This window comes from Sander vitreus, chromosome 2 (genome assembly GCF_031162955.1).
Source record: "Sander vitreus isolate 19-12246 chromosome 2, sanVit1, whole genome shotgun sequence".
Lineage (NCBI taxonomy): Eukaryota > Metazoa > Chordata > Actinopteri > Perciformes > Percidae > Sander > Sander vitreus.
Genome location: NC_135856.1, coordinates 29236315 through 29251747, shown reverse-complemented (window position 1 = coordinate 29251747; position 15433 = coordinate 29236315). Strand labels below are relative to the sequence as shown.

At 41.6% G+C, this 15433-nt stretch overlaps 1 protein-coding gene across 2 annotated transcripts in view; it reads left to right on the top strand.

The window, feature by feature from the left end:
• The first annotated feature begins 379 nt into the window (after window positions 1-379).
• Window positions 380-15433, top strand: part of sh3pxd2aa (SH3 and PX domains 2Aa) — a 153660-nt gene continuing 138606 nt past the window's right edge. For both annotated transcript variants that reach the window (XM_078264831.1, XM_078264823.1), the window contains exon 1: window positions 380-959. In XM_078264831.1, coding sequence (XP_078120957.1) covers window positions 780-959 — 180 coding nt within the window. In that variant the 5' untranslated portion in view covers window positions 380-779. The remainder of the gene's footprint in view (window positions 960-15433) is intronic.

Sequence of the window (15433 nt, the reverse complement as noted above, 5' to 3'; positions counted from 1 at the left end):
CTCTGTTGTGCAGAGCGAAATTAGGGACATTACAATTAAAAAACATAGAGTTTCCGTTGAATTCAGGCCTACATATTGTGTCAGATAGCCTACATTATTTCATATTCTCTTAAGCGGGGAGGAAAAGTTATGGGGCCCCGAAGGAAGACGACTAAATGAGTGAAATGATAAACAGAGTGCAAGACTCTAGCCTACACCGTGCCTCGGCTGCTACAAAAGCAGCTTCATAATTATGTCACACAACAACACATTTCTCATCTAAGAAGACACAGACAAACGTTTTTTTTTTCTCTCGAGTGCTTTATTCCAAGTAGCCCTGAGTACGTGCATGAAGCCCATCCCACTCCGTTCCCTAAATTCACTGCGCGTGCTGAAACGCAGGAGGCGTTTGGCGCTGGATTTGCCGGCTCCCTTGCCTTCAACCAGCCCCCTGTAACCTCCAGGTATACAGATGCCCCTTTTCTAGGCATCGCGGCAGACACAAAGGAACTCGCTTCACTTTTTTCTCCTCCTATTTTTTTTTAAATTTTTTTTAATGTGACCGCCTTATTCATTCAGCACGCCGTCCGACACTGGCCACTGAAGGCAAGGAACATCGCTCTCTGCTTGGATATTCGGCCGTGTGTATTTCACCGAGAGTGACCGGAACAGGCTTAAATGTACTATTGATAAGTTTCTAACCAGATTTAAATGGTCGTTGCGTCAACGGAGGGAAGTCTGAGCTGCCTGCTCTCCTAATGGACCGCTGAATTGGTTAACGTTAAATGACACAGCGATGAATGTTATCTCTCTCCCGTAATACAAGATATATAGCCTACTATAGCTTATCTGGAGCCGCAGCTGCCTGCCTGTCTGTCGCTTCTATGCATAGCCTTTGCAGGGTCAAGATGCAGTTTCGGACTGTGCTGGACGTGAAAGTCGTGGACGTGGAGAAGAGGCGCAATCCGTCTAAACACTACGTGAGTTACCTGTCTGTCTGCCTGCCTGTCTGTCTGTCTGCCTCATCTTCATCCATGTCACCTATCAATATCCCCACCTTGTCCCATTCAGATGTGTCAGCGGTGTGTCTCTGTGGCCTGTTCCCAGTCACAGCGTGACACCTAAACGCTGCATTTAGTCCACTTAGTGTAGCCTAGCTGCCATGTGAAGACCACAGCTAAGCTAAGATCTGTTGTGGTAGACTCTCTTCACTTGGTTATAAATAATAAAGCAAGCCATTACTTGCTAACCCCCAACAGTGTTTAAACTGACAGTGAGCTGTCACAACTGTGTACTGTCAAGCAAGCCTGGGCACTATCAGCAATGTAACCAGTGGTAATGCAGGTCATTATCTTCAACGTGCCAAGATTATCATCAGAGCTGCTAAGATTAATCGACTAGATGTCAACTATTAAATTAATCGCCAACTATTTTGATAATCGATTCATCGGTTTGAGTCTTTTATGAAAAAAAAAAAGAAGCAAAAATCTTAAATGTGAATATGTTCTAGTTTCTTGACTCCTTTGTGACATTAAACTGAATGTATTTGAGTTGTGGACAAAACAAGATATTTGAGGACGTCATCTTGGGCTTTGGGAAACACTGATCAACATTTTACACCATTTTCTGACATTTTATAAACCAAACAACTAATCCATTAATTGAGAAAATAATCGACCGATTCATTGACAATGTAAAATAATCATTATTTGCAGACCTAATTATCATGACTTTCTGACTAAACTATTGGTTGATCAGACAAATCAGTGTTCGAAGTCAACCCCTTGGTGCATATAGCGTACAGTAGGCTATGTGGCTAGTTTACGTGCAGTTGTGTAAAGGGTTAAGCTAGCATATATCCACGACGTTCCACTTCCGGGATTGCTCTGGTGTCGCAGGAAATTCCACCAGGATGCATGTCTTTTCGCCGATGTCCGTTACCTTCCGCTTTCTTTATGTTGTTATTCTAAACTCCGGTGGATTTGTGAGGACTATGGTTAACTGCTCCTCAGATCTCTGCAGGGTAAATCCAGACAGCTGGCTAGACTATCTGTCCAATCTGAGTTTTCTGTTGCACGACTCAAACAACCTTTGCACGTACACACGTTCCACCAAAACAAGTTCCTCCCCGAGGCTATTTTGCAGAGACGCCGTTGCTCCGTTCGGAGCTTAGCGCCGCCCAAGACGATTGTGATTGGTTTAAAGAAATGCCAATAAACCAGAGCACATTTTTCTCCCGTCCTGGAATGCTGTGTGGACTAGCCAGACCCTCCTCCGCAGCGCTGCGGAGGAGGGTCTGGCTGGTCATTAGTCACACCAAATGATTAAATCCATGCAATGCAAGCTAACCTGTATGTTTCATTGAGTTGTAAGGTGAAAGCACAACCTCCACAGCCAGATTTGACACACACTAAGTTTCAGCCTCACAGTGTTTCTTTATAGGAGAACATTTCATTTATTAATGATTACAATTACAGTATGTCCTCACAGACTCAAATAACAACCAGTAATCCAGATTTATTTTATTTGTCTTCTCTGATAATTTGTCAGGCTTTCTCAGTTGAACAGTGGTGTTAAACACTGCCTGTCCAAGCTTCAAAACATGTCTGAAATGGACAGTTTTCAAAAAAATGTAGGCTATATTGTTTCCATAAGTGCTGAAATGTCATGTCTAAAATCAAAATGAGCCTGCCTGTGGAATAACCAGATCCTGAAATGATTTTGAAATAAAAAAAACATGTAATTATCTGGTTACAAGTTGACAAAATAATCTTAACACAATGCCCATTTAGTTTATTTTCTGGAGCTTTTGATCATATCACAGTTTGCCCAGTTTGCATGGAATTATAGATTTCCAAATTTCCATTTTTTTATTTTTTATTATTTATTTATTTTATTTTTTTTTGCACTCGAGGGGCTCCTTGTTCGTATTGGCTTCGAAATTGAGATTGAAACAGCAGTTGGAAAAATCATCTCACCAAGTTGTCCATTTAGCATCTGTTCTGGAGCTTTGACAGAGGTCTAACTCAATCTGATAACCTTTCAAATGTAGCTTTTTTTTATTATTTTAGGCTTGTGCCATCAATCTTTCTTTTTAAGAATGTAGGTCACTTTATTCTCCGGATTTCCGACCAAACGAACCTCACAACAGGCTTCGGTGATTATTATTACCTTCCCTCCTGTGGCCTTCTTCATCAATACCACACTTGTTATAAGTGAGAGTCTGTGTTGGGGCTCTGCACTGCATAACCTCAGTTCAGATCCTATTTTGAGCTCACAAACAAGTCCTAATAAATGACATGCTCATATGCAATTACAGACCTGCAGACCTTGGGCCTAATGATATGTGGACACAGTTAGCACACTTATTCTCCTTTTTGAAAGGAGGAATTCACAGGGATCTCGCCATATGTGCTTCCTTATCAGACATACTGCACCTGCTTTACAACACACGGAAATATGATATGAATTTGTATTAGATTTGATTAGAGCAGCTGTGAACTTAGTACATAATACCACCTAGGGCTGCTCGATTATGGATGAAAATCACAATTATTTTGGTCAATATGGAAAACACGAGTATTATGTAACACGATTTGTTGTTGAGGTTGTCTTCTCTTTCCGTTTTCGTCTTTATTAAAGTTAGTAGGTCATACGTGACTTAATGCTTCAGGTGTTTAAACAGAGTTTTGGTGCAGACACCACTGTGTATAGCAAATCTCGCAGATGATGTGTTACGCTCCACGTCGGATTCCTCAAATCCAAACTGTTCCCAGACAACGGAATTTGCTTTTCCCTTCCTGCTCACCAAACGCCGCTTCTCTCCCTCCGCCATCTTCTGATTTTGAAGCGCTGATTTTTAAATGCCACCAGATACCACAAATAGGGCTGCACGATATGAGGAAAATATGCGATATGCAATAGTGATATAACTTGGGATAAATAAACAGATATTAGAGTGTACTCAGTTCTGCTGCTTTCACTATTCTGCTAAAATACAACAAAATGCTTGTTGAATTTGAAATAAATGAAAGGAAATCATTAACCAACATTCTTTTATTGAACATTGAATTGAATGTAAAAGGCACCACTAAAAAAAAGGGCTGACAGTTACATTTTAAAGTGCACTTTCAAATAACAGAAAAACAATCTCTGAGTGTCCTTCGAGATATGTCGCAGCCTTTCGCGATGTGTTTAATGCACGAGTTGGTATCGCGATGTCGATAAAAAAACCCCCGACATATTGTGCGGCCCTAACCACAAACAAACAGGACCCCTCTGACTATTGGCTGAGTGAGTTTAGCCTCCGGGAGGGGCGAAAGTGCACGTGTCATTCAGAACCCAAGACAAAATTAAAGTTTACATGCAAAATAAGAGTGTTTTCTCGATTACATTGTTTTTGTGATCGTTAGGAGTCGAAATCGCAATCAAAATTTGATTAATTGCACAGCCCTGATACCCCCCCCTAAACACTGTACTGGACTGTGAGTGCATACATAATATATTTTTAACATGGTGTGGGCCCCAGTGAAACTAATACCTAAACTCTGACACTGTTGAAGCATCACTGTACAAAGCCCCGGGGAAAAAATGAGCTGTGGGCCCTGATTGACAACCCTAACCCCTATTCCTTCCATTCTCTGGGTATTTTGCATGTACTCTGTCGCCTTTAAGTACCCATCAAGTACAGTGCACGGCACGCAGCAGACTCCACATGGCAGCGTAATTATAGTTTGCCTGGAGCTCTTGAAACCCACTAGTACTCCCCTACTGGAGTACTACCTGCCCCCAGGTTTGCTGTGTGCCAATTAGTTTGTGTTTATTTCATTGAACACAAACTTATTTTGGCCCCATGTAAGAATGATATCAACTGAAATAATAATGGTCTTAAAAACTAGATGTCAACATGGCTTCGAGATGAGGTAATGACGCAAAAAACGTTCAGCTCATATTGTGCTTTGGTGTTGCGTATTCCCAAACAAATCTGTGTTTTCGAATGAAAACAGACTCAGCATGTAGTTTGGTATAAGAGCCCCTGATTGGCTGTGGCGCTGCACTGTTCAGGTGTGTGCTTTTCTTTCAGAAGTGGTTAGTTAAGCTTTATTAATTCAGGAAAATCTCATCAAGATCTTTCTTTTGTTATAAGTGGGAACACATTACATATATACATTACCATGAGACAATCACAGGAAGCAGCATTGATTAATAATGACACCACCATCTGACCTTTTTTTTTAAAGGGTCATTTTGATAGTTTTTTTAACCCTATTTTCCCATGCATTGTCTACGTGACTAATGTAAACAACACTCTTTGAAATTGGTCCAGTATTGAGTGAGAACGCTCCATCCGGCATCCACGAACATGGCTGCAATGTAATCCTGTAGGGCAAATGCGCATCGCAATTTCCATGCACTGAAAGTGCTGTTTTTGCCACTGACAGACTCAGGTTGTTATTTTAAAGTGCCCATATTATGAAAAAAATCACTTTTTCTGGGATTTGGGGTGTTATTTTGTGACTCTGGTGCTTCCACACGCGTACAAACTTTGAAAAAAAAACAACCATCCATGCTGTTTTGAGTGAGATACGGGTTTCTGAATGTATCCTGCCTTCAGTCTCAAGGTCAAGGTCAAGGAGTCTTTATTATCCCCGAGGGGCAATTTGTTGTACAGCAATAGAATGCAACATAAACAACACATAAGCCATACAAACAACAGACACTATCAATAGAGGACACAAATAGATACATAAGAAGTCCACGTCTGACATTGAATTATTAACAAACCCTATAGCAGCAGGAACAAAAGAGTTTTTGTGTCTGTTTGTCCTGCATTTAGGCAGACAGAATCTGCGGCCAGACGGCAACAACATGAAGTAGCTGTTCGGGGGGGGGGGGGCTTATATTAGCCAGGACTGACTGGGCCTTCTTCAAGGTCTTTGTCTCATATAGCGACGGGTGAGCTGTTCAAAATCTGCACGGCTTTCTACGTAACTAGCCAAAATTAGTTACTCCTTACTACTTACATGTCCCTGTTCTGCAGGTATTCCACACAAAGTTGGAAGTGCGCCCTCATTTAGAAGAAGTCTCCCGGCTAATCCTGCCTTGTACTACTGAAGTTGCAGAACCAGCTAGCTAGCTCACGTAATCCTTACCTAGCTACTGCGCATGTGCGACTGCCAACAAAGATATTACAGAAGTTGAGAGGTCTCACTCTGAGACCTGAACACAGGGTGAAAAGACATATGGTGTTTTTTGAAAATTTAAACCATAAACCTATTCTGATACAATCTCAAATTACAATTATGAACCTGAAAATGAGCATAATGTGGCCACTTTAAGTGTCTGACAACATTATGGAAAGGATTCTTACTGAGATAGACCTTTTTGTTAAAGAGTAATAAAGATAAAGTAAAATAAAGATCCTTTTAGTTTAACCAGAAACAGCTCCGAAATCACCATCGCCAACCCCACCAGACTCCATTTAAAAAAAACAATACTTTTGGCGTACAATGCCAGCTGTGTGTGTGTGTGTGTGTGTGTGTGTGTGTGTGTGTGTGTGTGTGTGTGTCTGTGTGTGTGTGCGCGGAGAGTGAGATAAAAAGATCGATAACTCTCATGTTAAGAATGGTAGGTTATCAATGTTCTCATCTCACTCTCGGCAAGATGTCTAACTATTCCTGAAAAACACACACGTTAAAAATAAACCATTGTGCTGGGCAGGCTAATGTGACAAAATCCACTCACAGGCAGAATTCTCTAGTGCTTAGAGACAGTGAATTCATTGCTGTGCAATGGTACTAATGGCTGTTGATGATATATACAGTAATATGTTCTTAATGCAACTTGGACTCTTAGTGCGCAGCTATTGCTTCCGCAGAGGAGTTTAGTAGTGTAACATGAGCTTCCCAAAACCAGTCAAACTGTATGTGTAGGCTTGTTGAGTAGTATCCAGGCTACTATAAGCACAGTTAAGAAGCTTCTCAGAGCTGGCCTGTATGTGTTTTGGGCTCACTAAATTCTCAGCGGTCCAGTCGTTGGCCTAGTTTCCCTAGCTACCCTGTCTCAGGAGACAAGGCTAGTCACTGTGAGCAGGAGAAAATAAAAGAGGGAAAGAGGGAGGGAGAGAAAATGAGAGACACAATCTGTGGCACCCTTTAGATCTGATTTGTAATGTTTGTGAAACCAGCTGGAAATGCTTATCTTGTGAGAGGAGGGGGGAATGAGACTCGGGGGGGGGGCTTTGTCAAACGGGAAGTGCTCGTCGGACTGTAGGGAAAACTGGACCGCTGAGTCGCGAACACGAATCGCACACAAACCCATTCTCCTCCGGGTTTGTGTGTATGTGTTTGCAGGAGGAGGTGATAAAAGAGAGAGCGAGGTTGGGCACTGCCATGTTTACCTAAAGCTTCTGTTTCTGCTACAAGTCCCAGTCCCATAACATTTCATTTTCTTGAGACTCCAAAGGCCCAGACTGGGAGACGGTGTTGTTATTTGGCACCATAAAACATCTCTTCAGAGAGCTGTTCCCCACTCAAATATTTATTGGCCTATCAAACACAGAGTGATATCTGGGTGAAAAGGGTCTCTGTTTTCAGATGCTCGCTCCCCTAACCGAGAGGCTGAGTTGTGGGGAGTAGGGCGGAGCAGTTAATCCAATTTCTTTTTAATCGTGATTTCGATTTTGGCTCCCAACGATCACCAAAACAGTAATCGAGAAAAAGGATTATTTTCGCACATTACGTTAGGGATGTCCCGATCAGCTTTTTTGGCCCCGGATCCCGATCCGGTTTTTAAAAATATTGAAAGTCTGCCGACACCGAGTCCCGATCCGATACTTGAATTTGCTCAGATAAAAATGAACCTAGGAGTTAATAACACATGGGTAACGGGTCGACCATTCTCTGGGATTTATTTTCAAGCTAATTGAATGTGACCAGTTTTAGCTCAAACCGCTAATTAGCTTATAACGCTAGTCGTCGGGGCACGGCTAAAGTAAAAAGAAATTGCTATTTCTATACCACTAACAAGGCTCAAAATTGCACCACGCTTCCACGGTGGCATAATTAATTAGGTTCCCTACTAGGGGTGGTACTGTTCACAAAACCCACGGTTCGGTTTGTATCACGGTTTAAGGGTCACAGTTTTCGGTTCTGTACGGTTCTTGTTATTTTTTCTTTTAATCTTTAACATTCCAGAAATATACTTCAGCATATGATATATAGCTAAAATTTGCATATTGAAAGCATTTTGCACAATGCTTGCACACAGTGGCAGTTCTATCTATTGTTTTATTTCCGCTGTCATCATAGGTAACATGAAATCCCAAATGTTCCCACATACCAGACTTATACGACGCTGGCGCCTACTCCAGCTCCGGGCAGCCTTCCTTTTCTCGGTCGGCTCGGCTCGTTGCCTCTCAAAATCTGACGAAAATCTTTTAAACTGACCTTTGTCGATCAAAAAAGCAGACAGATTCAGCAACTGTATGGCCTATTTCTCGCTTAAAATGTTTTCAGAAACACGTTTCGGTGAAGTATTTTCGTAAAATATGAGATCGGATTCAGAACGAGACGCCATTAGAGTCTGTTTTGAAATTCGGGAGCAGCAAGACCCGTGTGACGCGTTCGTCCAATCAGCTGCCATGTGTTGCGTTCGTCACGCTCATCCCGCTCGTCATTTCCGGTAAGTGTTTTAACATAGGTGTAGATAGTGGGCGCTACGGCATTAAGTGGTTAGTGCACATTAACAGTGTATTGACGAACCGTGCGACGCACACACGCTCCGAACCGAGACAAGCGAACCGAATGGTTCGGATGTTTTTTCATGAACCGTACCACCCCTATTCCCTACATGTAAACCGAAGCATTGAGAAGTCACGACCAGTCAAACGACGAACGCCGTGCAACGTGAGCTGAACTGTCACTTCTCCCATGGTCCGTGGTTTCCCAATGGGTCGGTAGGAATTACGTTTGTGAAATGTTATTACGTGGAAATGCCTTTTATTAAAATATTTTGCACTGCGTTCGCCGTTTGACTGGTCGGACTGTTTTCCCAAGATGGCGACCGCCTGTATACATGAACGGTACTGTCTTTATAAACTATATTTTTAATAAACTGTCTGTACACTTACAAAGTTGTCAATGCTTCGGTCTACATGTAGGGACCCTCATTATGCTGCCGTGGAAGTGTGGTGCTATTTAGAGCCTTGTTAGTGGTATAGAAATAGCAATTTCTTTTTACTTTAGCCGTGCCCCGACGACTAGCGTTATAAGCTAATAAGCAGTTTGCGATAAAACTGGTCACATTCGATTAGCGTGAAAACAAATCCCAGAGAACGGTCAAACTCGGACACGTGTTATTAACCCCTAGGTTCATTTTGCGCCAGATTTGTCCTTTAATACATTTAACTAGCATTTTGTAAAACTTGCATATAAAACCAACTCCTACTTGTGTTGAATTCACTGATGGAAATGATCAGAGTAAGGGGATCGGGGTGACTGCCCATCCCCGATCAGTTAAAAAATGCCCATATGGGCTCCGATCCGATCGGGACATCCCTACAATACGTTGCAAGTAAACTCTTATTTTGTCTTGTGCTCTGAATGAGAAAAAAGTTCAAACAGTGAAAGTATGAAAGGACATTTTACAGTTCAAGGTGTTTTCACTGTTGATTTGTTTTACTGTTTTTATAAATTCAATTATTGCAAAATGCAGCCAATGGCGGGTACTTTTTCAAAGTGGCAGGTGACTTTGCCTTGTACACCAGCCACAGTGGCGGGTGGATTTTAAAACATTCTTTGTAACGGATTGGACAGCTTTTGTCAAAGAATGCTGTTGCTAAGAAACAATGCACAATGGTTATAGGAGTCGCGTTACGTTACTGCTAATGAATGCCCAACATTTCCGGATTTTTGCTGCTTCATAATTAAAACATTCAAATACCAAAATAACGGAGGACTTTTATTGTTAAGAACTTATAGGAAATGAAACCGTTCACAGCCGGGGCTTTGACTACGCATATTTCCGTCAACTTCAGACTTTTGTCAAGTAGTTTTCAGCGCTAGTCCGTGACACCGTGTAGCTGAGCTGAGGTACAGACAAAACGAAAATGATCGGTTAAAAACATGTGGCGACATATCCCCGGTGTTATCACCAGCATTAGCTATGAATGTACAAACTGTTGAGGGCGAAGTAAAGAAAAAGAGAAGGTAGCCTACTTTTCGAACAAGTGCCGCATTGACAAAACGTACAGCGAAAGACCATGCAAAACATTTCAGACCGTCCTGCCAACCTGTATTAAACATCAATGTACGCTGTAACGATTATTCAGTCGCTGAAAGCTGCTGCGGTTTTAATCCTGTCGGCTCTCTGCTGCTCAGTTCCCCACACACACACACACACACACACACACACACACACACACAGCATTTTAAAATATGCTAGTGCACTTTCTTTTATAAATTTGAATTCCGGAAAAAGTGGCTGGTAAAAAATATAAGTGGCTTGTAAAATTGGGCATCCAGCAGCCACAGTAAATTTCCCACCCTGTACGAGCAGCCCTAGTGAGGAGGTTTACGAGGCTAGCTTTTTTTGGGATTGGCCATTGTTTGGGAGTTTGACAACCCTTGATGCTCAGTTTGCAGAGCCCCATCTCTGACACTGATACTGACAAGAATGTGCATCTGTGTTGAGTGCACCAACACGAGTGGGTGACAAAAACTGCGGATGTTCTCGCACTGTTATTACCGGGACCTCACACACATGCTGGGGGTTGTTTTCATGTGTTCAATGCATCCAGATGTTGTTTGTGATTGTGGAACGTTTTATTTGTCTCCTGCAAAAGTCTTAAAACATGACAAGCAGCTCTATTCTGATAGCAAGACGTCTCCTTCACTCTTCTGTCTGTGTTCAGGGTAAAAGCACATGGCGTGGTGCTTGAACATTGCCTCTAGCTCCCAGCGTTCTTCTCCGCAGCTTGCCTTATGACTATGTCACCCAGAAATGGCGATGCTCTGTGGAAAGACAGAGCATGTGGTCTTAAGTTATTATTAAGATTTTTTTTTGGGTTTTTATTGCCTTTATTTTTAGGACAGATATAGTCAGGAAAGTGGAAGAGACAGGGGGAAAGGGCCATGGGTCAGAACTGAACTTGCGGCTGCTGCAACAAGGACCGAGCCTCTGTACATGGGGCGCACACTCAACCAGGTGAGCTAACCAGGTGCCCCTATATCACAATATTTTTGACCTTATACACTGATATCGATATTGCGTATAGGGTTGACTTGGTGATTTCACAAAATATTTACACAATGGGATTTTATATATCATCATATATATATATATATATATATATATATATATATATATATATAGTAATTATTAGTGTAGATAATGACTAAGTAGGCAAAGGCAAATAATTAAACAGCTAGCTAACAGTCTGGTAAAATGACATAACTATACTGTAATGCAGCCTTTAAAAATAGGAAAAGACATCACTTACGATATAACGACATCCAAAATCTAAGACGATATCTATTCTCATATCACAATATCAATATAATATCGGTATATTGGCCAGCCCTACCTCAAGTGAGATGGCTCTGTTTTAGTTTTTATGGAAAATGACCTGAACTGATTGGTCTTAACTGGCTGGGATGTCGGGCCATTTATGTGTGGTCTGATGTGTGTTTCTGTGAGACTGAGAGACAGAGGGGAGGAAGAAGAGGGAAATGAGAAGAAAAATAAGATGGAGTTGTCTTGCTCGCAGCTCTCTCTTTACGAGATTACTACCATAGATAGTCAGGGAAATTGGCTAAAAAGTTCTGACTGGCCTGATTAGCATGACAATATATTCTGTGTCTACCAAAAGCACTCAAGGATGATTTATTAGAAATATTTCATCCGGTTAAAAATATATCCACCACAAATTACAGTGATAGTAACATTTTTACAAAAATACTTTAATTTAAAGGTTTACTACAGTGATTTAGTAATGCTCTAACACAGGGGTCATCAACATTAGGCATGCGGGCTACCATTGGCATGCGGATAGCTCAACCAATGGCACACTAGCAATAAGAGAGTTTTTTGGAAAAGTTCCAATCCACATGCCAAATGACCTCTTTCACAGCCATTGGCCGAAGCACAGCCTGTTATTTACAGTAGTTTGATTGACTTTTTCCCCATCTACATTCCACGAAGACCCACCCCACTCTGACTGGCTAGTACTCGTTGCCTCTTCACAGAATGCAGCCGAAGGAAAAAATAACACTGTCTGAGCTGGCTCAGTAGATTATGGCAGGCTTAATGCGGATATGGCACACTGATAAACAAGAATATTTTAAAATGGCACTTTATATTAAAAATGTAGCTGACCGGCTCACTAGAGACAGATTTAACAAAACAAACAAAAAAAACAATGGTTAAAGTTACTGCAACGGAAGGCGAGATATTGAGACTTTTTACTCCCCAGTAAATAGGCCTTACTCTAAAATCACCAGATCCTACAATTCCAATAATTCAACTCAATAGGACACCTGACTCCTGCCTGGTAAATGCCCATGTCTTTCAAACTTTACGCCCCAGTTTTGTAAATTGCGCTTTGTGTTCATGTATTTATTAATGCAAAAACAATCGTCTTAATGTTGGCCTGTGCATTCAAAGAACTTTTTGACAATTGTAAAATCTTTGTAAAGAAAATGTTTAAATGTCGTCTCATTATAACGTTCATTCAGAGACATGAAAGACTGTGGCCGGGTTAGCTCAGTTGGTAGAGCAGGCGCACACATATAGAGGTTTACTCCTCGACGCCGTGGGTTTGACTCCGACCTGCGCCCCTTTGCTGCATGTCATTCCCCCTCTCTCTCCCCTTTCATGTCTTCATCTGTCTTGCGAAAATAAAGGGCTTAAAATGCCCCCCAATAAAAAGAGGCACGAAAGACTGGCAGTTTGTTGATGAAGACTCATGACTTTGACTTGCCACTAGGACTTAAGACTTGACCTGAGACTTCGATTGACAGACTCGACTCTTGAATTTGAGTTGTCTCAAATTACTTTAGACTTGACTTGGACTTGCACTAAACAACTTAAAAACATCCCTGATGTATACTATGCTATATGCCTGTAATATCCCTTTTACTCAGTTTCAACTTGAGACCACAGTGTTAATGCTGATGCAGTTTACCTTTGTGTGAAACAGGATATTATGTAAAGTTTAAGTGGGCACAGCTTGGGCCTCTTTGGAGGTCTGCTAGTTGTCTCATGTTGCTTCGAAACTCACATATTGAAGTGCTTTTAGCCCGACTGGATTCATGCTATGAAGGCATACGTTTGAAGCAGTGTTGGTAATTGTAACCTTTGTTTACATGAGTACATAACCTTGTGTGTCTTTTGACTTTATCGGGAGCTGATGCAAAATACGGCTTCACGATATAAGAAAAATATCTAATTGGGATCATTTTGACTGATATTGAGATTGCGATATGATTCACGATATTGGAGGGAATGATCATTTTTGTATCGTTATGTTCATTTTCATTGTAAAATATTAAAAAAAAACAAACAATTAAAATGATTATAGTGCGATTTTTGCGAGGATCTGTACCAAACAAATAGCCTTTGCAGGGCTCAATCCGAGGGGCGGATAAACGGTTGTCTTTCAAATTCCCTCTGCACGCAATAGGATAGCGCTACAACCAGGCAGAGCAACGAAGAAGGTAGCAAAGCTAGCTGATAGATTAAACTTTTTGCCGTACTCGGTTGACAAAACTCCGAACACATCTTCCTTTTTTAAGAATGACTTCAGTGCCGTTCTTTGTTCTTTTCTCAAAGAAAAGCTTAACTCCAAGTCTTCCAGAGTCGCGCCAAAAGCTGATTCGGAAGACCGCTGTTCGCTAGCAGCAGCAGCAGCAGCCATCTTCCCTGTTTTCAAGTAGCACGGAATTCACGTGGAACCGTTGCAACTCTGCCGTCATTATGTTAAGCCCGCCAACCGACTCTTTACACGATGTGATTGGCCCGGCGAGAGATTGGTTTTTCCAGCTCGCAAGCCAACGGAGAGTTGCTAGACGACCCTGGCTGCAAATTACATTTGCTGCCGCTAGGGTGCGTCTAGATTTCTAGGCTACCAAACAAAGATTTTTTTCTTTAAACTGTAGGATACGATTTGTAGGCCGGGACGTCTCTGCAGCACCACAATACTTCATTCAGAATGGTTTGAAAATGGTTTGGTTATTGCGTCCGGCCTGCGATTTGGATATTGCACTAGTCCATATCGTGATTTCGATAAAATTGCAATTAATTTTTGCGGCCCTAATACAAAATCACTTTAGGATTGTTCTTTTGTGAATAATTTCAAATGATTATCAAGAGACCATCAAAGGTGCACAGAAGTTGCCTGCTGAATAGACACTTCCTCTGCACCCCCTGACTGTCACTTCCTGCACCCACCACAAAGGCACAGAAGGCGTGCTTGGTCCATTTCAAAGTGGAAGTGACCACAGTAAAGGAAAGCCGTGGCGTGGGCCTGGTGTGTGGTTAATAAAGGGCACTGTTTTGGCAGCAGATACAAAAAAACCCTGTATTTAGGGAGTTTCCAAAGACCCCCTGCCAAAGCCTATGAATGGAATTGTCCTACAGTTTATTTCTCTCGTGACATTTTGGTTGGCTTTGCTGAGAAACGGCTTAAAAGCATTTGTCAGGCTTTATTGTCATTTGTTAACCTCTCTTGCTCAACTGAAAGAATCAACTGACTGTATTAGACAAGTGAGTATATTTAGGTTGTGGTTCCATGTGGAAAGACTTCACTCCCTTGCAAAGAGAATTTTTCCAACCTGACTTATTGTAGGCAGAACATTTGCACTTTCATGGTCTGAAAGTATGATGTGTGTCTGTTTTACAGTTCACTTTAAATATAGTAGTTTAGGCGGGGTTCACTGCATTTAGTGGCTAGGCCCACATTCTGTGCCCCACCAAGCACTCGGCTCTTTTGCCTTCTTCACTTGAAAACTGCGAGACTGGGTCCTGGCTGTCCTCCGAAACTGTAAGTTATTTTCTCTATTCATATACTATCTACACTACCTCTTATGTTCAATGGATTATGTTAATGGTCATGTTACTAGAACATGTTGTCTGCAGTCAGAGGGGAAACTCAACATTAATATTCAAAGCCATTTCAGGAGAACATGATGAAATAATCAGAAGTCCAATTTGTTCTGTCGTTAGAATTCATGTTTCTCTCTTTTCTTCTGAGCATGAATAAAACTTTTGTTTTCAAGTCCCGCTTCCTCTGTGGGAATAACAGATGTACAGGGTCTTTTCTTGCTATCTGGGACATTCAAGCCCCTTAAGCCTTCTTTGAGTTGTTTAGTTTTTCCCTCCTCCTTTGTGTTTTTCCTGTTTATGAATTCATTTTTACACCCTTTTGAAAAGAAAATGACATTTCAGAAATGGAGTA